The sequence below is a fragment of the Pyxicephalus adspersus genome, chromosome Z (genome assembly GCF_032062135.1).
Source record: "Pyxicephalus adspersus chromosome Z, UCB_Pads_2.0, whole genome shotgun sequence".
NCBI lineage: Eukaryota > Metazoa > Chordata > Amphibia > Anura > Pyxicephalidae > Pyxicephalus > Pyxicephalus adspersus.
This window is the reverse complement of record NC_092871.1, coordinates 67,878,092-67,903,439: the sequence shown is the minus strand read 5'-3', so window position 1 is coordinate 67,903,439 and position 25,348 is coordinate 67,878,092. Positions and strand designations below refer to the sequence as shown.

At 39.7% G+C, this 25,348-nt stretch overlaps 2 protein-coding genes across 2 annotated transcripts; one reads left to right on the top strand and one right to left on the bottom strand.

Annotated features, from left to right (window-relative positions):
• Positions 1-3,643: 3,643 nt before the first annotated feature.
• Positions 3,644-11,604, bottom strand: EDF1 (endothelial differentiation related factor 1). The gene is made up of 5 exons (XM_072431863.1): positions 11,450-11,604; positions 6,178-6,229; positions 5,273-5,433; positions 4,572-4,665; positions 3,644-4,307 (listed from the first exon to the last, which is right to left on the bottom strand). The coding sequence occupies exons 1-5, from the start codon at positions 11,525-11,527 to the stop codon at positions 4,249-4,251; spliced, it is 444 nt and encodes a 147-aa protein (XP_072287964.1). The 5' UTR covers positions 11,528-11,604; the 3' UTR covers positions 3,644-4,248.
• A 248-nt stretch (positions 11,605-11,852) lies between these two features.
• Positions 11,853-23,411, top strand: COQ4 (coenzyme Q4). Its single transcript, XM_072431862.1, has 7 exons — positions 11,853-12,174; positions 18,504-18,698; positions 19,804-19,900; positions 20,532-20,634; positions 21,240-21,369; positions 21,636-21,729; positions 22,553-23,411. Exons 1-7 carry the CDS (start codon positions 12,099-12,101, stop codon positions 22,710-22,712), a joined length of 855 nt encoding a protein of 284 aa, XP_072287963.1. The 5' UTR covers positions 11,853-12,098; the 3' UTR covers positions 22,713-23,411.
• Positions 23,412-25,348: the final 1,937 nt, after the last annotated feature.

The following is a 25,348-nucleotide window of genomic DNA, read 5'->3' as shown; positions in this document are numbered from 1 at the left end:
TGCTAGCTGAGAAGGTGTTTGACAGGGTGGATTGGTAGTTCTTGGAACTAACCCTGCGCCATATAGGTCCACCACCTAATTTTCTGAAGTGGATCGTATCCCTATACTCAACACCAACAGCACAAATTAAGATTAATAGTTCAATGTCAAGGCCCTTTAACATATGTAATGGAATTAGGCAGGGATGCCCTTTGTCACCCCTTCTGTTCATTCTGATCCTAGAACCTTTCTTAAAGCATATACGTCATAATATCAATATAAGAGGTGTCAATGTACAGAAAGTGGAGCATAAAGTGTCTGCCTGTGAAGATGAGATACTTTTTATATATCGTCTCCCAGGACCTCTTTACCAAATTTATCTAAATATAAGGGAAATGTAAAAAAAAATCGGAGGCACTAGCTATACCTTACCTACACGAGCAGTTCATTCATTGTCTCCTTTTTTCCCCATTTAAATGTGCTAACTCTGCCATCTCGTATTTGGGCACAATGATTCCAAGGGATCAGTCTTCGTTAGTGCAGCTAAACTTTCATAAATTCCACAAGAAGTGATCTACATCGCTGGAAACAAAGTGCATTACCTTAGTTTGGCAGGTGCAATATCCTCAAGATGTTATGCAAATTTAGGCAGGAGTACCTCCGCTTTGTCTGGGGTGGGGATAATCAGCGGATACGTAGACAAACTTTGTGTATGCCTAAAATGAAAGGCGGGATTGCTTTTACCCTGATGCTGACCCTTTACTGTATTATGAGGCAGTGCATCTGGCAAGATTAATTGATTGGTGTAGGAATGAATACCAAAGCCCTGGGTGTCCTTGGAGGGACGATATCATCAGTGCCACTTGCTAGTGCGATCTGGTTTCCCCCAGCGTCGTATGCAACAGATTTAAGTCATCCTTAAATAGGACCAACCCTACGCATTGTTAATAACTATTTTAAATCTTTGGGTTTTGGGTTGGGTTTAAATCTTGGGTTTGGGTTGGGTTTAGTAGCTTATTCTTCACCTCTGTCACCTGTTCTGGGACGCCGCCCGGTTTCAAACAGGTTTTTTCAGATCCTCAGTTCCGTTTTTGGAGAGATCAGGGAATTTTTAGAGCTATGCACTTTAGTAATGGTTCTGCATGGAAAGAGATCTTGGACATTCAATCAGAGGAATCGCTTCCTGAATTCAACGTGTGGCGCCGCTTACACTTGACCCACTTTCTGAGATCTATTCCACCGCCCACTCAATTTGCCTGTACAATTTCGACACCAGTCGATTTGTACTGCTACGGTTCCGATAAGGGGGACCTTGTCTTTTGCGTACCAGCTCCTCTTGGTAAAGCCAACCCCTTCAACTTTACCGTTTTTATCGAAAGGGCAAAGGGAAAAAAAAAAATCACATTTTCACCTGAGCAGCAGGAACGACTCTTACTTGGGTCATAAGGTACCGCTTAGCAACTCGTACCAGGAACTTAGTTATAAGCCCCTCACCCGTTGGTATAGAGTGCCAGTTACTCTGGCAAAGATTTACCCGCAGGTAGATAACCACTGGTGGAGGTGTGGGACGGAAGTGGGTACTCTTTAACATGTGGTTTGGACCTGCACTGTATTACAGTCCTTCTGGTCCCAGGTGGCAGATGTCATATTAGAATTAACGAATGTTAACATCAGGAATAGAACGGAACTGCCACTTTTACACCTCTCCCCTATGTCCACAAAAAAGTATCATAATTCTTTATTGAAACAGTTGCTAAATGCAGCAAAAGCTTGTATCCCGCTGTTATGGAAGCAGACTTCTCCTCATACAATAGGTCAGTGGTACAGGAGAGTCAATTAGATCATGGCTATGGAGGACCTGATTACATCCAGAGATGGTAGACCTGACAAGTTTGGTAAAACATGGTTTTATTGGATCCAGTACACCTCATCACCAGACTTCATCTTTCCACTATGTGCACCGAGGAAAGGGCAGATGATATCTAATGGTTTTTTGAGTCTGTTTATAGTCATAATGCTAATGCATGTACCATTGAAGCTCGATCAAGTGGCTCTCTTATGATAGGTATCTCATGCCATCCCCCCCCCACCCTCCCATTTCAACCAAACTTGCTAGACATATGACTCAGACTCATGTGAGTGCACTGCTGATCTTTGTGCAGCGCTGTGCTATATGTCAGAGGTATATTTGGTGATCACTAGGAACACAGAGACATTTATACCAAACTTGCTAAACATATGACACTGCTGACCTTTACACAGTGCTGTGCTTTATGTCAGAGGTATATGGATGTATAATTTTAGTGTGACTGTGGTAGGACATTAGAGTGTCAGCTCCTTTGTACAGAGATGTGTACATGCATGCTCTTTGTACAGTGCTGTGCTATATATAGCATAAGTACCGTAGTCAAGAAAATCACAAGGACAGGAATGGAAAACGTGCCACGCTACACGAGAGAGCTACTACATCTACAGCTTCAGAGACAGTACAACAGCGTGACACCCGACTACAGGAAATGAGCGAAACAGCTACTCCATCTAGAGCTTCAGAGACAGTACAAAAGCGTGACACGCTAGTACAGGATAAGAGAAATGGAGCTACTACATCTAGAGCTTCGGAGACAGTACAACAGCGTGAGACCGGAATTCACAAAATTAAAGAGCCAGATGATCATGGACTGCACAACATTTTAGCTTAGCATTGATCCACATAAAGACTACTTGCAGCATGCAAGTGTTACCATCGGAAAAAAGGAAAGTCAAACTCTGCCAACTGGAAACACCACCACAAGAACTGTGGAATTACAGATCAGCAAATACCTCAAATAGTCGAACCATTTTTTTTAATAATATCAGAAAATACAACTCATGTTTCCAAATGACATCATTTGGCCCCACATCAGTTGTTTAACAGCCTGGATTTCCATCCACATTCACAGTGCAAGGGCAAATTTACCATAAAGAGGGATCATTATTTCCACTGCCAGATCAACCACCAAAATTTCTACAATTATACTTCTAAAACCTGTAAAAAAATAAAAATACACATTTCCTTGATTTAACACTATCGCTTTATTTGATTCCATTTCCTTTAAAAGATTGCAATAAATAAATACCTGGGCATTGCGGGTAATCTGCTAGTGAACTACCAAGTATCACCCAATGGGTGGACCCCCTGCACGCCATTTCTTTCTTTTGTACGATATTAGGCAGCATTTGTAACCAGGTTCTATGTCCTTTTTAGGACAATTTCTTTTGGGTTTCATGTTATTGTTATGACCCCCCATCCAACAAAGGAACTTTTTCTTACAGGTCTGGTAGCATTAAAATGATAATGGATCCATTAAGTTATTCCCTGTCACTACAAAATGTACTTGTATGGATACTTGTGTCAAGTGGAGTTGAAATAGGTGTCGGACACGCTATAAACAGAAAGTAAAGAGAATCCATATGAACAGGGACACCGACACCAGTAAAATCCTGAATCCATCTCATAAACTGAATTCAAAATTAAAGTTTTATCCTGCGTTAGTGTACAACACCATCATCACAAATCCTATCTGGGGAATAGAGACCCCAGATTTAGCGCTAATAACGTTAGAACCTCCACTTTCGAGAGGATCATCTGATTTGCAAGGAAGTTGATGCAAAAACTTATGCTTAGTAATATTCAAAAATAGATTTATTAAACTTTGAACGAATACATAAAGGGACTAAAAAGCCTATTTTAATCTTTTAATTCCACTTTGGGCAGAAGGTGCAAAAAGCACAAACCACTTCAGTTTATCTTGCAATGGTATATTTTTCCTTCAATCTGCCACTTCACACAATATTGCTTTCTTTAGATGAGAGTCTGGTCATTCTCCACCTTTTCGTTCACCATAAAGCATCACCAATTGAATGGGATGAAGAAGGATCATTTTTATTTTACAATTATGTACACAGATGTGAGATCTTATATTAAACAGATGGATCCAACTTCCCATCCCAAAAAAAAAAAAAAAAAAAAAAAATAATAATAGGCATCCAATACCTGCTCATATCTTTTAATCTGCCAAGAATGGCAGGAACATTGCAGGTAATTTTTTTTTCATGTTATCTGGAAGAAATGCATTTCTTTTTTGTTTTAACAGCAGGTAACATTATGCTTTGTCTGTTCTGTCTGCTAATGTCCAAAACCCCAATGTGTACAGATTGGCAATATAGAGTCCCAGTCCCATAAGGGACTGGTCGAGATCAGCTGGGGTCACTGATTTCGAGGCTTTGTTTTCATTTCTTTGGAACAGCTTCTAGAGGCTTCCCAATGTCCTTCCCACGCAACTTGAGACCTGAAAGACAGTGGTTGGTTAGCAGGACTGTTTAGTTTTACCCTTCACATACAACTGAAAATTGCAAGTGTGCAAGACAAAGAAACATACCCCCTCCAATGTTTTATATACCATTATAAGTAATATTCTTTGAATGCATGTTACTTTACCAAAAGCAACCAATTAATTACTCTGAAATTCCCCCCTTTTTTTAAAGTAGCAAAAAGGTGGAAATTTTAGGCAACATACTATTCTGTACACATAAAACACACACTAGAGACCTACCGATTGCTCTCTCGATCTTTCCCATGACTTGATTGCTGGGTATAGCTCTGCCACATTCATAATCTGCAATTACCTGTGGCTTCTCATTAATTTTCTGAAAATTAAAAAACAGAAAAGACTGATAAAGACCCGGAAATTCCTCACATTAAATATAGCTTCCGGTCTATTTTTTTTTCATTATTAAAATTGTGTGAAATCTTGAACAAGCATCAGTTCCCTTTCCACAAAGCAGTGAACAACCTAACACTCACTACTGGGTCAGCTTGGAAGAGCCAAATGCATACTGTATATTTTACATGTTCCTGTGCTACAGTTTCTTTTATACAGCTCTACACAAGAATCTTTTTATGCAGAATCTACATTTATTTTTATAAAGAACAAGCAAACTCCATTGGATAAGTGGACTCAGGACCCAGGGATGCAACACAGGCATGACCACACTGTAGCCCATACAGGGAATCAAGACAACAGGGATTAAGTAAACTGCAAACACATTACATAATACAGAAACTGGTACCTTGTTCCCGAATAGTTGCAGTTTTTCACCACTGTGATTTGTAGTAAAATTACCAGAATCTAATTCTATCTTACAGACATAATAAACTAGATTGCAAGTTCAGCTTTTCTATACACATCGCACTGCTATGGAAATACCGTTAGGCATATCTAGATGTATTCAAAAAGTGTCAAAAAATGCTTACAGTGGCCAGCTCCTTCTGAGTGAGGCCTTTATTCTGTCTCCCTTGCTGGATGACTTTGCCCACTTCTAGTGTCACTCTGTCGTGGTGCAGTTCTTCCGTTTCTCTGTCCAGCTTGGCTGTGTTCTTGGTTATTGTGTGCTGCTTATTCTGTCCTGCAGCCCCTTGAGACAGATAACATTAAAACATGTGAATGCAAATGTTTTGTTTACTTTAATTAAAAGGTGTACGATGTTTGTGAATACTATTTTGAGGGGACATATAGGGAATTTTTTAATATTTGGTACAATAATTTTGTTTATGTTACCTTATAACAGGGGTGTCAAACTCAAATACACAGAGGGCCGAAAAAAAAAAAAAAAAAAAAAAAAAAAAAAGCCGGCCCACAGTTTGGCACCCCTGCCCTATAACATATTTACAGTTTAAAGGAGGATAACCCCACACAAAAAAAATGTTTGTACTTTATCTGAACTTACATTTTTCTCCTATAAAGTGCCACAAACCCTCTGAGCCTGTCCACCTAATGCAGATGCCTTTAAAATGTGCCTTAATGCACAACAGTGGCATGAGAAAAAAATGCATGGCAACTGCAAGTCACAACCCGGTCACAAGAGAGGTTAAGGAAAGGTTTATTTATAGCCAGGAAATGGTCTCATGGTTTCAAATCTAATGTCTGTACAATGGTGCTCACAGATTCCTTACATGAAGGACAGAGCAGAACACCTACTGTATATCCTCTCCTCAGTGTGTACAAGGCTTAGTTCTACTGTTACTGGAAACTATGGTGAGAGACCATCAAGCACATGCATGCAGCATTAATTTGTAAAGGGTCTAAGTGGTTATAACTATCAGGACATAGCTTCCGTACAGTGCACTTATTTTCTATCCAACAAGGATTAAGAACTTACATTTTTTGGAAGTCTCCAACTGCTCCCCTCTTCTTTGAGCTGCAATAACTGCCTGCAAGACACAAGAGCAAAAGATATAAGTCTCACAAACATATCTAATGTGCTAAATAAATAGGAATATATCAAGCCAGACGGCACTAAAAGGCTAATTTAGACATTTAACATGCAATTTGCTAGTAGTTTGTGAATTTAAACTTTCCTCCCGAACAATAGTCAAGTAAATTGAATACATAAATGCAGGATAATACACAAAACAGCAGGTGTGGGTAGCTGGTTTATTTCAGACTCTATCCAAAATTGTCCCTTTTTATAGATTCAGTATGCAGCAAATAGGCTGTAGTCTGCCGCTGGGTACTGCCATGTTGGAGCACCAATCACCATAAGTAGGTAACATTTTTCCATTGATTACTGCTACTCCTGATTAGCTTCTCTCGCAGAGATGTGCTGAGAACTTTGCAAAAGTACTAAAACACACAAAATGTGTGCTCCCCACCCAAAGGGATGATCTGTTTTTTTTGTTTTTTTTACATAAAGCTATCCTCATTAGTGCTGCAAACTCTACCTTTCACGGTTCACATGGTGTGGGTCAATATTACGGCTGTTGGCACTCAACAGTGGTGAGAAGTCTCTGCATATGCTAGGAATATGCACTATAGAAACCTTTTTCTTGAAGTCTAGCCGAGTGGGAAAGGGTCAGAACCCAGCAGTCTGTTTTACCTGCTGTTTGTATCCCCTCCTCAGAGAAATAAACCTTCCTATTTGTTCAACTAACCATTGTTATAAAGTCATAGAAACAAATGTTATACAGGAAATACAGTTGTCTCTGGAACAGAAGGTAGGGAAAAATCCTTCAACGTGTTCCAGCAGTAACAGCCTAAACAGGGACATTTTGTCTCACATTGACAGAATCTCTTAGATAGTACAGCCAGACAAACAATAAATTAGTATTACACACAGTTGCAGCCAATCGTGTTTGGTCCTGAAGTAGAGTGTTAGGCAAAGTAAAGTTTAATAAAGCTCCTTTTTATAGGATTTGGAAAACACACTTGTTTCAAAATGCAAAAACACTATAATGAATCCTATCAGACTGTTTTCTCCCTCACACTATTGACATTTCTACAAGCTATGAAACAACAAAGAAAATACTGGCTCCAGATACCCTCCCCTGGGATCAAGGCAAAGTTCTCGCCAGAGGTTGCTCCGCCCGGCTGATTTGAATACCCCGCCCAGCTCTCGGCAGCTCTCATCCTCGGATGCACGGATCTCAGGCTGCTGTGTGTCATCCGTTCAGAGGATTGCTCCTGGAGAGGTGAGCACGCAGCTAAGCCTACATGTACAATAAGAGGTTACTGGCTACCCATGGCAAACAACTGGGTGCACTAAATTTGCCGTGTTTTGCCACACCCCCTTTTTTACCACCCGCCTACAGCTTCCTACCACCCGGCTGAAAAAAATTTCTGGGGAGAACACTGGATCAAGGTCTAGGTAACTTACAAAACAAAACAAACATGTAAGGCTGCCCCTTCATGTGCAAATGAGGCTGCCAATCTGCAGGCTAAACTGACCTGAGCATATATGAGAACAAATAGCATATATGGGAACAAAGAAAGAGCAACACAATCACTAAATGCTAGTTCCATAAACCTGCATCATTTGTTAATATTTCCTATGTAATATTCTTCAAATGTATAATGTCACCATGCTACTGATCTATAAGGAAAAGCATCACACCCTGATATATTGCATATATTGTACTATAGTTGGACCTGTACACAAATCTAAGTAGACACACACAGTCTGATTTTAGACTATTCTAATATCTGTCTTCAGGCTAAGCACCAGACTCAGACTTAAAAAGCACATCGGTGCCTTCCCCAATCCACACAAGTCCTGAACCCCTGGGCACCATAACATGCCAGTTGTGACTTCCTGCAGTGTTAATGCCTGGTCTTTACTCAGTGTCCTATAACTGAGTAAGACCACCTACCTAAGGTAACTAAAGGTCTGTTCAGGCACAAATGGATGTCAGCCTTCTGGCTTATTCATGAGAGAAACAAGAATAGAGAAACCAAAACAATTCATCTGAAGAAAGAAGGCAACTGTGGCAGTGAAGTTTTCTATGGCAAGGAAACAGCTGGACTTAGGTGAATGAGATGCTTCATTTTTTCAGACAATACATTTTTGATGTGATATAGAGACCCTCAGGGGTCAGATCTAAAAGGTCTTTCTCACTTTACAAATTTACATACAGTCTGCAAGGTAGAGATAAGCAATCTTAACCTTTCTCATGCTTTTGTTTACATTGCACTTAGCAAAGCAGTCAAATATTTAAATAAATTTGTATATACACACACACACTTCTTTTGTAGAGGGGACAGCCCTTTTAATACGCCATCTATACTTGCTTATACTGGCCACATATGGTGCAATCAGACTGTAAAATCTCCACACAATCTATAATAAATTGAGCTTATAAAATCAGTGTAAGAAATCCAGACACTGAAGCTACAGGAGGAAGCAGTTGGGTTGATTCACCTTCGGAAGGCTTACAGATCATTGATGATGATTGATCATTTATGTGCAATCAGCACAGTTCATTTGGCTGACAACAGCACCTATATAAGGCTTAGTCTACACAGACGTTTTCCCAAGCGTTTAACCTGAGGCTTTTAAAGCCCTTGTTTGAAGTCCCTTGCATGATCACATTATCACATGTATGCAGGGATGTATGTACTTCCTATACTTGCAGAAATCACTGCCCAGGGTCACAGTTTGCATTTCTACCAAGTGCTAAAACGCTTGTAAAATCGCGGTAAAACACGGTAAAACGCGGCATAGACGTTTTTCAGCTTTTTCCAGCATTTAAAAAAAGTTTTAAAACGTTAGAATAAGTGCATAAAAACGCTTATAAACGCAGTAGGAACGTTTACATGCCTTTTTACAAAACGTCCATGTAGACCCAGCCTAAGGTGTGTCTCGTAGTGTATGTGACTATTAATGACCCTAATCATTCAGTACAAAATTAATTACCACTTATTCAATAGATATTCAGGTGGTTACATATAGTCGCTGCTCAACAGCAGTAATGGAAGAGGTGCAGACGGGTTAGCTTTTCTATGACCTAAGATTGACTCTTTTGTCAAAGTTTCTTTAAGTACGTCAGCAATTTTTTTCTGCAGGTTTACAAGGAGCTGCACATACAAAGCCCAGTGTACGGTTCCGCCATAATTCTATGCTGGGACAAAGCAAAAGCAACACTGTCAGAGAGAATTACATTATTCGGGCTCAGCCAAACAAGAAACCATAAGCTACGCCACCCAACCCATAAAAAAATAAATATATAAAAACATTTTTCCTTTACATAGAAGGGTTGCCTACCCTTTTCTGTAAAGTGAATATAGTGAGTTTCGGTACACTTTAAAGTGGACCTATCAACAAAATATTTACCAAACATAAAAGCGTAGAAAATTTTTATACAAAGCAATTTAATTTTTTAAGGGTTTAAAATAAAGTGAAGCCCCTCCCCTTCTGTCTTTATCAACGTGGTGGTGAAGACAGAATTGGAGTGCAGAGTTTCCAGGGATATTCACGATATTCAAGATGGCAAAGTATTACAGGACAGAGCGGGACCCAAATGAGTACAGCTCAGGAGGAATGAGGAGCTCTGGAAGAAAATGGGAGTATAATTTTTATTTTTTCCGTTTGGTTCAGCTTTGAAGCTAGGGTCTAGTAGGAGCACTTGCCAAATTAATTAAAGTACAGGAAGGGTAACATCCTATCCATTAAGTCATATATTTGCCGCCCTGCTAGGGGGAGTTCCCCTTACAGCTGTAGCAGATACAATTGTGGAATCTGACTCCATGTTGCCAGATCAACTGATCCTGAGGCAGTGCAGGCACAACATGCACTGAATAAATATCAAAGTTACCACGGCAGCCAGTCCCTTACCTATAATCAATGGATCCTAGAACCACAAGACTTCTCACAGATGCCGCACGCCTCCAGCTCCGCATGCAGCCTGTGGAACTCACTGCCCTAGAACCATGCCCATGCAACCAAGCCTGGGTCATCTGCCTGCGTCCTGTCACGTTTGGGCCACCACCACCGTTTTTTTTTTTTTGTCAGTAAACCCCACAGGGACAGCACACTGGGGACCCTGAAGCAAAGAGAAAAGCTGTACTAGAACCTGTGACATTGTTGGGGTTGATTTCTCAGTCCTGTGGTGGAAGAAATACCTCCAGGGGGAACAGCCCCTCCATAACAGCAACCCCTGGCCCTGTTACCTTCCAGGTATACTGTCTCTCTATGGCAAAATAGTAGATAATGTAGACAAACTGTAAAAAAAAAAAAAAAAAAAAAAAAAAACTTGCAGAAGAGTGCTTACTTTATGCAGGCCTGAAACACAAACTGAAAGGACCAGAAAGTATGGAGATTTCATATGGCGGATCATATGTTTCTCATTTATGTTGGTGGCTCTCCAATACTAATACAGCACTGGAAGACCATCACCAGACATACACAGGAAACAAATGACCCACCATATAAAAAACAGCAGGAAGGTAAATGGGGGAAATTGTGCCCAGTAACACTTTTTTGTGACTTCACTTTCATTTATAAAAAAAAAAAAAAAAAAAAAAAGAAATGACTTTTACTTTCTACTTTTACGGAGCCCTCGATGCATGTCACAAGATTCCATTTGGTCCTGCATGAGATAAATCAATATACACAAACCAATACAATATACCTGGCTTTGTGTACTACTTCCTGTTCCAAAGACACAACAGGAAGTAAGAAACCAAAGTTCCAACCCCTTCCAGGTCTAAAGTATCAGATACTGGCCCATTATTGGTAAAGTTTGAGAATCCCAAATCTACATTATCCAAACCTAAAACGGAAAATGTTTTGGCTTTATATAATACATAGCAATTGTTCTCCACTAGGGTCCAGATACTAGCCTAGGCCCCAAGGCTCTATCTGCATGGAGTTTGTATCCTCTTCCATTGTCTTTCCTCAATGCTCTCCCAGTAAATCCCCAAAACATACACGTGGTAAATGGGTTAGCCAAAAAAGTGAAGCCTGGAGTAAGGCTACAGAAGGGGTAGTGTAAGCTATATAAACAGATTACACTTCAAACCCCAGCATGTCTTGTTAGTCTAGGCTCGGCCCCCTCAGAAGCTGTAAGGCCCCAGCCTGGCTTCTCAGGAGGAAAACACTGAGCTCCTGTGCGGTAAATACAACACTGGAGGTCTCAGAGAAACCTGGCAGCCATTACCTGCTTGGACTTGGCCTGCGCAGCGGTCGGGCCCTTCTTCCTCAGCACGGTCACGGTATCCCAGTCACTCTCGGCCATTGCTGATCTCTACGTTCCTCCAAACACTTTACTGTAAAGCAAGTCGTGCCTAGCCAAAGCTACCTCTCCCTGCCCCGCCCAACGAGTCTCTCATTCCTCCACATCCCCGTCAATTATCTTGTCGCGCCCAGTGATTGGCTTTCAGCCCATCTTCACTTCTATTGGAGGAAGCCCGAGGAAAGATCTCGAAGGCAGGAGTTCGGTACTATGGAACATGGCAATTGGTGCTGGCGCTTCAGGACGCTTTTTGATGATTGGTCAGCTGCTTCTGGCTGCTAATTGGTAGCGAGAAAAAAGCCTCGCCCATTTGGCGGGATGCTATCCATTGGCATGGACGGCACGGTGTTACCCCGTGACTTTTTCGAGCTGATGTAACAACATGTAAAAACGAAATTAACACTCTACGTGCCGATGAGCACAGGAAACCCTGTTACGTCACCTGGACCGCTGAAGGGAGGGAGGCAAGGGCTGTATTTCCCAGGCTGACCACTAGAGCGGAGCATATTGGCAGCATGTGTTACTAGGAGGCTGCTGAAGGTGAACCACAAATCCCAGCTAGTGAAAGGAGGACATGGGGTTGTTGGCAAGAGGCCTGCTGCTGGCCCCTACCTGGAGGACCTTGAAAGTCACAGCCCCCCTGGCCACAGGTAAATCAGATCCGCCCATGACAAAGTCCTTGGCGTCTATATGTGGCCCTGGACAAACTCTTTCCTGTAGGGACAAGACTGGGAACATCGTTGTCACCGCTAAGTAATACTTAAAAACTGGGAGGGATATTAGCCCTTAAATGAGCTGATTTGCTAAATTAGAGCCAGAGCCTTCAACTGATTGGGTGTTTATTCGCCTAGCTTAATTTGATTGGTCGATTTTGTTTATTATTATTATTATTATTGGCTGTGTGAGTATCATTGACTTACATACAGAGGATCAATCTCAAAACTCACATGGAGTGGCAATGTGAAGAACGTCTGGCAGTGTGTGTCCCCTTAGGGACATTTTCCTTTACTTCCTGTCCCAAAGACACAGCAAGAATGGGAAGGAATCTCTCGCACGTGAGAGCAAATCACTTATTTGTTACTGGGATAGATTTCCCTATTGGAAGATTTACTTTCACCTACAGATCCCAGCGACAATTCTAAAGATTTGGATTTCCCATCACTTTGTTTTGGTGATAATGGTTCATAGCCTGCCTGTCTATTATTCTGTTATGCCGATCAGAAGTTGTTTGCATATTTGTCCTGGGTAGGTGACTAAGTATTGTAGATAAAGACAGCCAGGCAATGAGCATTTTCAGGTGGAGATCTAACACAGCTGTTGTTGCAATACTTTTGATTTACAACACGTTTGATTCTGTCCCCTGTCGTATTACCTCTTAGCCACAAGATGACAGCAGTCTTCTAGGGTGAATAACACCTATTCACTGGTCAATGCCTACGTATCCAAAATTAAAATTTTGAAATAAAATAGTATAAATGTGTTCTACTCTTCCTCACTGTTATAGCTGTGTAGTTTGGTTACAGTGAGCCACCTACAGGTATTGTATACAAATAAATGGGTAGAGAAGAAAGAAAGAGGTTTGAGGTTCAGGGGTTTTTCATGCAAAAGGTGAAGGGTATTGATTGGTCATTTCACACATAAGCTATCAAATACACATGAACATATAAAATTACTTCACATTCTGGCCTGTTAGTATTTCACAACACAGAACAATTGTACATACTATACATAGAGAATTTCATCAAGAAATCATAAAGGTAACCGTATAAACATTAGATAGACTGTGCCGTGGCACTCAATGATCTGACGCATTTCGCCACGTAGGGCTTCCTCAGGGATAGATATTAATGCGTGCTTGACGGTCTATATGTATAGAGATGTAACAAGTCAAGTATAAACATTGGAAATTTGAAATATAGTATAAAGAAAATATTCTTAAGTCCTACATCAAACATATTGAGTTCATCATTATACTACATGTAATTATAACATGGTGTCCTGAGTAATTTAAAATAAAGTGTAAAATAAATATTCTCAAAACATACATCAAACACATTGAGTTCATTATTGTACTACATGCAAAAAGTTACAAAATAAATCACAAAGAAATCATTAAAAAACTCAGTTTGTATAATTTCCTCTTATGCTGATGATTAGGACAATCACGTTGAAGGCTCCAGCAGTAGTCTGCCATCATGTGTCTATCCCATCTGCCCTGATACCTTTCTTCCATTACCTTTATATTTTGATGAAACCTCTCCCCTTTTTCTTCACTGAAATCACCAAGGTTTTCTGGAAATTTTTGCAAATGGCTATGGAGATAGTGTATCTTTATGCTCATAGTAGCACCCACATTTTTAAAGTTTAAAACCAAGTTTTGTACCAGTTCTTCATAATTTTGTGCTTTATGGTTACCCAAGACGTTCTTGTCAACCATGACATAGCTGTGCCAGACAGAAGCTTCAGTATCAGTCATTTAACATGTGAAATTTGAATCATTTATCAGTTTCCAAATCTGGGGTCCATCAGATTCCTGCTTTTAATTTTTCAGTACTTAATCCAGGGAACAATTTACAATGTATTTGAAGAAATCTACAATGTATCTGTATTTGAAGCAATCACCGTCCTTGTTCAGAGCTCCTACAAATTGCTTCATTGATCCCAACTTTATGTGTAGTGGAGGGAGAATGATTTTTTTTCTTTGTCAACCATTGGCTTGGTAATGATGTTTGCTGCCCCTTTTTCATGTTTTCCCTTGGAGGCCATGTCACTTTTTTCCCAGTGATCCTGCTTTGCTCTTCTATCCCACAAGCAGATGAAACATGGGTACTTTGTGTATTCACTTTGCTGTCCAAGTAGGAAGTTCACTATTTTTAAATCAACACATATGGACCATTGGTGTTCATGATAAGCTTTTTAAGACCATTTTGATATTTTCACATTCTTCTTTAGGTTTTGTTGAGTGACTAATTGGAATTGATGCATAGCAGTTGCCATTATGCACTTAAACAGATTTCAAACTTCGAGTGGAACTGTCTATAAAAAGCTGCCAGTCTTCTGCTCGGTATTCTGGTATTCCCATATCGGCTAGTAGACAAGGGATGTTACAACAGTACACAAAGTCTCCATCTTCACTGAAACATGGTAGGAGTGTCACCTCTCTTGTCCTATAAACCATTATTTTAACTTCCGGTCTCAGACAGTTCTTTTCTTTTAGCCTGGATGCTAAAAGTTCAGATACTTGTTTTGACAGACTTAGGTCACGTAATAAATCATTGAGCTCTTCTTGGGAGAATTGCTGGTTTGATGAAACACTTCCTTCATATTCAATTCCACTGCTAACTCCTGGATTATACTCCAAACCCTGTATATCCTCCATGTGGGATACAGGAATATCAGGGAGTGTACTGGTATGGGAACATCAGGACCATGCGGAACAGGTCGTCTTGCTTTTTGCAAATCAGGGTACTTCCACTTGTTTTTCTTGTAACGATTGAAACCTTTTACATTCACAGCACAAAAATAACAATCATTATTATGATTTTTGGGCTCTCGTCATACCATAGGTACATTAAACTTCAGACTTTTCTGTTTTGCATTTTTCCACTGACATAGACACTCTACACAAGTTTTGCAATACCATATGGGGAACCCAATACTTATCTTGGTCCTCCAGCCTAATACCAAAATATGCAAGATATGCTTGTTTCACAAATTCTGTAATGTTTCTTTTTTTGTTTTTGCTGAGAATATTCACCACAAATGTAGCAAAATACATTCGGGTCATTTATTCAACTTCTTCTTGAAGAACCCATATTTCTGTAAAAAAAAAAAAAAAAAAGGAAAATGTATGAATAAAAAGAAGACAAACAAAAGTTTCATGAAAATAATGCTACATTTAACCTCAATGGTTAAATGCAAAAAGTGATCCTATTTTTTTTGCATAGAAATTTTTGTTTATATTTTGGGCCTGTAATTCTTAGGATTAACTCCCGGGTACAATAATTATATTTATTTATTATATTAGAATCATAAATTATAATATAATACAAAAGTATAAATCATTATTATAAAATAATGAAATATTAGACCAAAACAATGTAATTTATCAAAAAAGAAAATTTTTTATTTAAAATGTCTCACTGAAATTTTCCAAACAAGGGTGCAATATTATTGATAATTATTAATAATATAAATTATATGCAGATTTTAGGAAACAAATTTTTTACTTTTTTAGTAGATATCTTGGGTGTGGTAGATTTTAAAGCAGGGTGCTGCACAAAGTCCACATCACAGTCAGAAACAGTAGAACCTGGTTTCCTTACGTTTCTTCCTTCCTCTGTCATCGGTCTTTGAGCAGCAAACCACGCACATCCTTGTAGGTGGCCTTTTTCTGGGTTGGTTGGATGTATTCAACGAAGTGACGACCGGTCAGGCGTTCTGGGTTGACAATGGAGGAAGCACGACGTCCAGGTCTATTCATAGCCACTGATGGTGTTTGGTGGTTCTTGACTATGGATTCGGAAACTTACAAATTGAAGTCTGAATGATTCACAGGCCTCTGACTTTTTTTTTTGTACAGAATGTAGGCATTCCATAGGCACTGCTGAACAAGATGCCTGAAAATCTTTTTGTAGTACTTCCTTTGCTGTTTCCTCATCGTTGGGTAGAATGTCATGGCTTGGTCAGCTCTGTCGACACTTCCCATGGTGTTGTTGTAGTCAATCACCACCTGTGGCTTCATCACTTCTTTCCCACGTTTTGTGTGTACCAGAACGGTGCAGGCATCATGGACAGTACTCATCAGGCACACATCTTTCTTGTCACGCCATCTTAGGGCATCATCTTTCCTTTCTGCCAGGCAACAATTTCTCCTGTCTTCAGCTTCCCTTTTGCAAACAGTGCTGGCAGGTTGTGCTGGTTAGCCCTAACGGTTCCATAGGCATCTGTTCTGTGTTGCAGAAGGAACTCATAAAGCTCAGAAGAGGTGTAAAAATTGTCAGTTGTGACACAATAGCCCTGACCTAGCAATGGCTCAATGAGAGATAGCACTGAAGATGTTGCCAATCCATAATGGCTGTATCTGGGGTTGAACTGTGTCCCTTTTCCAGTATACAGTACCGTATTCCAGATGTAGCCAGATGAGGATTCGCACAGCATATAGGTCTTCACGCCAAATCATGCCCTCTTTTACGCAATGTACTGCACCCAGCTGAGCCTCCCCTTGTAAGCCATTAGACTTTTGTCAATGCTGACATCTTGAGTTTTGGTGCAGGATGGGTAGTCTCATCAAATTCCTCATTGTTTGTGAAGTGCAGGTACTTCATGATGAGGGAAAAGCGATATTCAGGCATGACTGTGCCAAAGAATGGAGTGGCAATCATTTTGTTCCTGGACCAGTACCACTTCTGCACGGGTTTGCCCACAACTCCCTGCAGGATCACCAAGCCCAAAAACAGCCAAATGTCATCCTTGGTCACAGGTTCCCACTTTCTGCTGCTTGCAAACCTCAGAAAACAACTTCAGGTATGCCAGGGGGTCGTCGCATTCAGCCTCAATTTTCATCCCAGGTGCGCCGGTGAATGGAAATCTTGGCGGTGCTGCCTGGTCCACATCAAGGTCAATAGGACACCATGTGCGCACAGCACTGAGCTCAGTTCACTTTCGCTGTCTGATGACAAATTTCCTGGTGAATCACTATCGCTCGATTCTACAAGGGACTCCAAATCGCTATCGCTGCGTTCAAATTCCTCCAAAACAGCGCTTGCGCCGGCGAGATGTCGTTTGGATGCCATGTGGTCTCCAGCAATCAGGAACAATCAAGGTCAAAGACAAAGTGATGAAATGATACATTCAGGAAGTGATCTAAAAGTCATCAAAAGGTCAGATTAAGGTCAGGGCTAATAGTGTGCAAAATGTAAATCAGGGCACTGGGCAATGATGCTTGGTGCACTACAATATGTATTTATACTTTTATGTGTTTTTGACTGTAAAAAAAAAATTTAAAAGCAGATTAGATAGTAATCTGCTATTAAATTTCCCACCCCCAGAATTCTTCACTCCCAACGCATCACCCGGAAGATGTCACACATCTTGCCGGGGTATGCGGTGGGGATGTCCCTGCCCCACTCACTCTCCTGCTCGCATCACCCAGAGGCTGGGTGATGCGAGCAGGAGAGCAGCTGCAGTAGATTCAGGGGGTGCTGCCAGCGGGAAATCTCCGCTGGTATCACCCCCTAGGTTTACTATTGGTGATCGCATCTGCACCTGCATGATGCATCGCATCTAACTGCACATGCGTGCAGCGGGGTTGTGGGGACCCGGGCGTTATTTAAAAGCAGATTACTCGGTAATCTGCTTTTAAATTTCCCGCCCAGCCACGCCCCCCGACGGAGAAGTGCTGGAGCACGGGGCTAAGGTAAGGGGGTCCCCCAAAGTTACCCCGAGTGTGACTCGGGGTTACTGCTTTTTACATTGTTTTCCCACTACGAGTCACACTCGGGATTATGGCTAGGGGGGTTAATATATAAAATGCAAAACATCGGTGTAAATAAAGATTGATATATAATAATTTGCTGTGTTAACATTTGTTGTTGGTAAAATCGTCTATTCCAATTCCTGTATCACAAGAACTAGAGCCAATTCAATGAAACTGATGTCATTTCTAGATTCAGCAGACCTGAAATACACTAAATATATTGAAAAATCCTTGGCAAGTGAAAAAAACATTTTTGTTGTTAAATTGTGTTATTATTCAAATCAGTTCTATGAGCCCAGTTGGTCATGGACATATCTGGTACCACCACCATTGTTGACTAGGAACAGGCCCTGATGCCAGAAGACTGGGCAGGCCAACATAATTTTATTCTTCATAAGCAGATTAAGGCAGAGAATGTGTGAGTGTTTCTTATCATGGTTTCTGGCTTTAAAAATGACTCTTCTTGTCTGTGTGATGGGACTTTTTTTTTTTTTTTAACAGGGTTCTGGAAACAGTTCAGCCAGTCATTTATTTATAATGTGATTGCAGAGGAGCAGGGGGGCAATGGAAAATTCAGAACTGAGGAGCCTAAACTTGGTATGCTGTACCCAAATCACATTCCCACCAACGTGCTGCAAAAACTGTTGCTGTCAGCTGGCTCTGCGGTGATGTCGCTTTATGATCCATATAGACATGGTAAGTGACTCCAATAGAAAGTGAGTGAGCTATTGTGGAGAGTCTTTGTAACAGTTGATCGCTTTTTGTATACAGAGTTGGGGGTCACTGTCACAGCTGGGCACTATAGAGGGAAGGTTTCCTGCAACATGGCTGCCAAGCCAGATGCATCATATACAGTCTAGGTTTGGGCACCAGTTCACAAAAAGGATACTGTATTGTGGAATTGGCAGGAGTGCAGAGAAGGGTAACTAAACTAATAAAAGGAATGGATGAGCTCAGCTATGAGGAGAGATTAGCTGAACTGAATCTATTCTCCCTTGAGAAGAGACATTTAAGGGGGATATGATCACCCTGTATAAATATATAAATGGTCCATATAGAGAACTCTCTTCCCCATTATTCACTTTAGGATCGTTACAAAGAACAAGAGGGCATTCTTTGCATCTGGAGGAAAAAGAGTTTAAGCTCTGGATAAGGAAGGGATTCTTCACTGTAAGGTCTGTGAAAAGGTGGAATCAACTCCCTCAGGAAGTAGTTTCAGCAAGTACTATAGATTGCTTTAAGAAAAAGCTGGATGTTTTTCTAGAAGCACAGAATATAACTGGTAATTAAAGCTTTAAAGTAAAGATAGCAGACTGTTGATCCAGGGAACATCCAAGTTTTTTTTGCCTTCCTCTGGATCATCCATGACCATAGGGGTTTAATTTCTGGGATATGTTTTTCTTCCATAGTGGTTGAATTTCATGGACTTATGTCTTTTTTAAACCTAACTGACTATGTAATTATCATCAGCCTCTACCTTGGTCTGCCCCTGGGGGAGACATCTAAAGCAGATTTCTTCCCCTGGCACTGTCTTGGCCCTAGGTCACCTCAGGTGATTGTGTAAAGCCTATAGAGAGATGTTTGTGGGTAACCTATAGTCTTATGGCCACCCTTATAATATTCTCATCATGTAAAATGCAGCACCAGCAGACTTGCATTGTATGGGAGGACATTGAGGGGCCATTTACTTTCCAGGGCAGAACCAAGATCACTGACTGCTTTTTTGGTTTATTGTATTCATCAAGTTATTGTCCCGCCATATAACACGGCCCAGATAAATAATTCTTTCCCACTCCCACAGACATGATTGCAGTTCTTGGGGAAACCACAGGTATCCAGGCCTTGCAAAGCCTCAGAGAGAAAATGAGCAATGATCCAGAGGGGATACAGATTCTACAGTGAGTTTTGATCCATAAACCATAACAATAGAACAATTAATTCATTCATTTGCAGCTTTTTGTAATTTCAGTATTGTATTGTCACAGTCGGTACAATAACCCCACAGTGGAAGGTGTAACTATTAGAAAAAAAAGATCAGGTCCCCTCTTCTGCTAGACAGGGCTGGATTGTGGGTTCTGTAAATCATACGGCTTTATGTACAGAAATATACATCCTTTGTCAGATAATAGAACTGTCATATACAGTATGTATCTCTTTGGTATATTTAAACCTTTACCTGGAGTTCATCTTCACCTTGCACCTAAACTTTTCACTGACTCCTCAACCTGTAGATATCCTATGAGTTTTTATGTCTGTTGAGGCATGGAAAAATCTTTTGATTGGTTTCGGCTTATGATGGCTCGCTGCTTTTACCTGGATGCTGTGGATTACATCAAGCTGGAACTGATCCTTGAACAGACCTAATACAGGCTGAGGCTGGCTCAGTGATATGTATTGCTAAGGAACTGAAGTAGAGAGGGCTGGAGGAATCCAAAGGAATCCAAATTTTTTTTTTATGAAAACAAGCAAACGTGAGTGTTTGGAAAGATCACTATCCATCTTGTGTAAATCTGATCTTTTTGTCTGCAGAGAAAGACCACGTATTCGGATGTCCAATCTGGACATTAGAAGGTTTGGTGAGATGCCTGATGGGACGTTTGGCAGAGAGTATGTCCGATTCTTAGATGTCAATGTAAGTTGTTTAGTAACCTAAATGTTTAGACTTGGAATATTTTTTATATATATACATATATAAGATATACAAGGATATAAAATTTAGCCCCCACATTTAAGGAATTGTGAGTTGTGAAATATTACATTTATTATTAGTGTTTATATATAGTTTAAATTCCTTGCAGGTACATAAAAATTCCTGTTGAACTGGCAAAAATGTACTCGGCTCATGTTGTGGGTGAAAAGAGACAGTATTTTTTGTCAGTGGTGTCAGCTTTCCCTGGCTGTTATTTGTTAAACTGCTCAAACCATGCTATTATCTTCATTTTTATAACATTGACTGTCCTGTATTTCACAATCAGAAATGGGAAGACTGATTAGATTCCTTGATATTAAACAGGAATAGGGCACAGAACATCTCTGAATTTGAGATGTCAAACAGATATTTTTTTGTACTTTTTGAACATTTTTGATATAACCATACATTTTCAATGCTTTGACTAAAAAGCCCAAACAAGAGTTTATAAAGAGAGATGTCTATGCTATCAATGTTTGTTTACATCACAACTGGAAAACCATTTACCTGTTCTATTCTAATCGACAGAAATGTTGTCTTGTCCCCAGAATGTCTCCCCTGATACTAGAATGCCAGTGAAGTTTGTAGATGATGAAGAATTAGCATATGTAGCTCAGCGGTATCGGGAGGTTCATGATCTCATGCACACTTTGCTGGGGATGCCAACCAATATGCTGGGTAAGAGGTGACTAATAGCTGCTTTATACATCACTAAATTTCCATGACATAAAATGACAAAATCCCATATATTTATAGATTTGTCAAAATTACTTTACGATTTTTTTATGGTTTGTTATCATAGTCATCAGCCCTTTCCACTCATTTGCTCTGCCATGGGTTATCTCAATATCTTCCTCACAGAAGAGTGTCTGCAGTAATGTGTGTTAAAATTCTTAGCTTCCTTTTGATGGTGGCACAATTTAACCTGTTGATCTCTTTGGCAGGTGAAGTGGTAGTAAAATGGTTTGAAGCTGTGCAGACTGGATTGCCTATGTGTCTTCTGGGTGCTGTTTTTGGACCTCTTCGCCTCAGTACTAAGTAGGTGAAAATACTATAGCAGCCGCCACGACATTCGTGCTTGACTTTCCCCTTGAACCAAAAAGTAACTGATCGGGTATTAATGCAGTCTTTCCACCCTGTGATTTGCTGTAACTTTTTTGTGTTCTAGAGTTACACAGTGGCTTTCTGGATAACATGTTGGCTTTGTAGATTATGAACCTATTAAGGGCCAGTTAGTTAATTGACTTTGGACTTTGTACACCATTGCGTAATTTGTTGGAGCTATATAAATACCAGATGAAAATTTAACAGTACAGTACACAGTTTTACAGAGAGGCAAAATTATCAAATTTCTTTGATATCCTCTATTAGATAAGCCCCAGAGTCCTTCATGGAAGATTGTGATAGAAAATATGTGACAATAATTTTCATAGCATACATTTCCTTTTCCCTTTTTAACTAGGTCAGCTGATTTCTTCCTTTGCAGAATAATATATATTTTTCCTTCAAAGAGTCAGCATAAGTCCCACACACTAGAAAATTAGTAATCTATAAAACAAAGTTTATTGTTCCAAGTTATATTAACACATTTTCACCACTTTTTTAAGATAGGCAGTTGTTTTCAGAATAATAGCAGTGTGTCGAAAAAAGTGAATAAAGCTCAAAATCCTTATAATAGTTTTTATTTTCACAATGCGCAAATGCATTGGGAACACTGCACATTCTATTCAAAATCAAAGCACAAAGAAAAATGGACCAAGTTATTCTAATATTCTGAAAACAACTGAAGCTATTGTTGGTGTTTATTGTTTTTAATAGAAATCAAATGACAGGTTTACATTACCACTTTTCTCTTTTTCAGGAGAAAAAAGAAACTGATCCAAATGGTTCCATGGGCAATCCAGAGTGGGCAGAATGCCAGATGCGTCCTCAGTTTTTACTATGAGAAGCGTTGGGAGCAAAGTGTAGAGTCCCTGAGGAAAGAGATTGGTATCCTGCCACTGCCCAATATTAAAGTCTGAACTTGTGAGGCTTTTATATGGTACCTATGCACTGTGGGTGGAAGCCAGGTGAAGCGTCCCAGAAGTATCTAGCAATGCATGAAGAATATGCAACTAGATAATGCTAGGAAACCTTACTGTGCTGCATTCTGATTGCACTAATTATTACTAAAGATGTGTCATCATCAGACTTTCCTTGACAATTATAATTGTATTACATACTGTCAGGCCTTATGATCAGTTTCTACTGTACTGATCGGTGGACTGTCTATGAGTAATATACTCCCAATATGTTGTTTCATTATCTGAAACAAGAAAAAAACACATACACTTTTTCAGTATTCAATTTAATGGCAGAGAGTCAGTTTTTTTCATGTTTAATTGCTATCAGTGTGCACATTGGGAAGATATTTCCCTATTTCTGCCTGAGTTGACACCAGGTGACATAAATGCTAACCTTGCTTTTTCTCCCATGTTGGACACCTCGAATAAGAGAGGCTCTCCTGCTGATAAACTCACTCACTTCTCACTTCTTGACTGGTATGAGAATTATATTTCTATGTGTGTAGGTAATTTCTATAAAGAAGCTTCACCTGTGGTAAAGGTATGACGAGCAAGGAAGGAAGTAAAAATCATAAAAATAGCTTACATACAGTGACTTAATATCATATTGATTGACTACATTTTACATAAATAAAAACATCAAAAAAACTCTAACAATATGGTTAAAGAATTTGATGGAAACATCCATAATGTGTACATTTGGGTAAGTTTTAGAAAAAACTAAGCGACTATTGTAGTAATGCGTTTCATGGAACTTTCACTTCTTAAGGATAGATTCAGCTTGAAACTATGCACAGCATGAATGTGCATTAAAACCCTGAAGAGGACATTTTCCCCTGAAACATGTTGGATAAACAAGTTCTTTCTTCACCAATAAACATTTTACAAAAATCACCAAGCAGTTGTGACCATTTCTAGGTGCCTCTAACCCAAGAGGGTCAGTCAGAAAGGGGAGGTCAGGTGTTCCTGGTATGATTGAGGATAGAAAGGTGACTCTAGGCTTCTTGTTCATAGGGAGTAACCTTCCCAATTATGTATGATACTGTTCTGTCTAGAATTTACTTTTTAGTGATTTGCACAAACATCTGTTGCTTGTTTTGTGAATAAAAGAAAATTGATATATTATCATTATTATACATAGCTGTAATGAAATAGTTTCCAGGTAAAGCTAGCCTTAACAAGTGAAAGTTCAATGAAACACATTACTACAATAGTCACTTAGTTTTTTCCAAAAATTACCCAAATATGTATTTGTCTGTGTCATTTATGTTTTGGTAACTTGAATGAGCTGTTTTTTTTTTTGTTTTTGTTTTTTTTTAATTCTGAGGAAATAAGAATACAACATGCAGAATATTCAAGCACGTACAGTTAGGTCCATAAATATTTGGACAGAGACAACTTTTTTCTAATTTTGGTTCTATACAATACCACAATTAATTTTTAAATGAAACAACTCGGATGCAGTTGAACTTGCAGACTTTCAGCTTTAATTCAGTGGGTTGAACAAAAAAAAAGCATAAAAATGTGAGGAAATGAAATCTTTTTTAACACAATCATTTCATTTCAGAGTCTTAAAAGTAATTGGACAAATTAAAAAGCTGAAAATAAAATGTTCATTTTTAATACTTGGTTGAAAACCCTTTGCTGGCAATGACAGCCTGTAGTCTTGAACCCCCCCCCCCCTCCTCAAATCAACTCCAGGCCTTTTATCTGCTTAATTGATAATTACATAACAAGGGAATTGTCCACACCAGCCCGTGAAATAGCCTTTGAGTCAATTGTTTATTTACTTTTGAGCCCCTGAAATGAAGTGATTGTGTAAAAAAAGGTTTTAATTCCTCACATTTTTATGCAATCTTGTAGAATGTGCTCTGTTTGGGGTGCCTTGGATTTAACAATGGACCAATAGATCTTACAAAAGGGAAAGGTTTATTTACAGCTTAAAATATTATTTACATATGATTTTCAAGACAAAAGGGAAGAAGGTAAAGGGTATATAGGAAAGGGGAAGGAGAGGGGTCTAGCTCTATCTCTAGCACATGGTCAATGTCTCACACCACCATACACACCAGGGTTTTCTCTCCTTGAACCACACCCCACTGCAGGTCCAGAGCGAATCACATTGTTGATTCATCCTTGGTGAAGTCTTGATCAAGAGGTCACACAGTTTGTCCTTGTCCCAGGCTTGGGATTGCTGTCATATACCCCTGCCCCCTCCAGGAAGACTGAAGTTATATTTACCTGGTTTGGGCAGAAACAGCCACCAAAGGGTCCAACTAGCCAAAGTGTTAATGATCCTCAGGCCTCCACACATGGAAGATCAATCATTGTCTCTGTTAAGCAGTCCTTTGATGTTTAAGGGACTGCATCTGTCTCCACAGATAATTATGTTTATAGCTTGTTTCCAAGAAGGCAGAATTGTCTTTACATACAAGTCATATTCATATCAATTTTGGTCACTTCCAACATTCCCTGGTCTTGTGCCTGGCACACACAAATTTCAAAAGTGACATAAAAAAAAATTGATATCTGTATTCATTCTTTACTCTTGGTATCTTTCCGACACTCGACAGTATTCCTTTGGAAGTATCCTC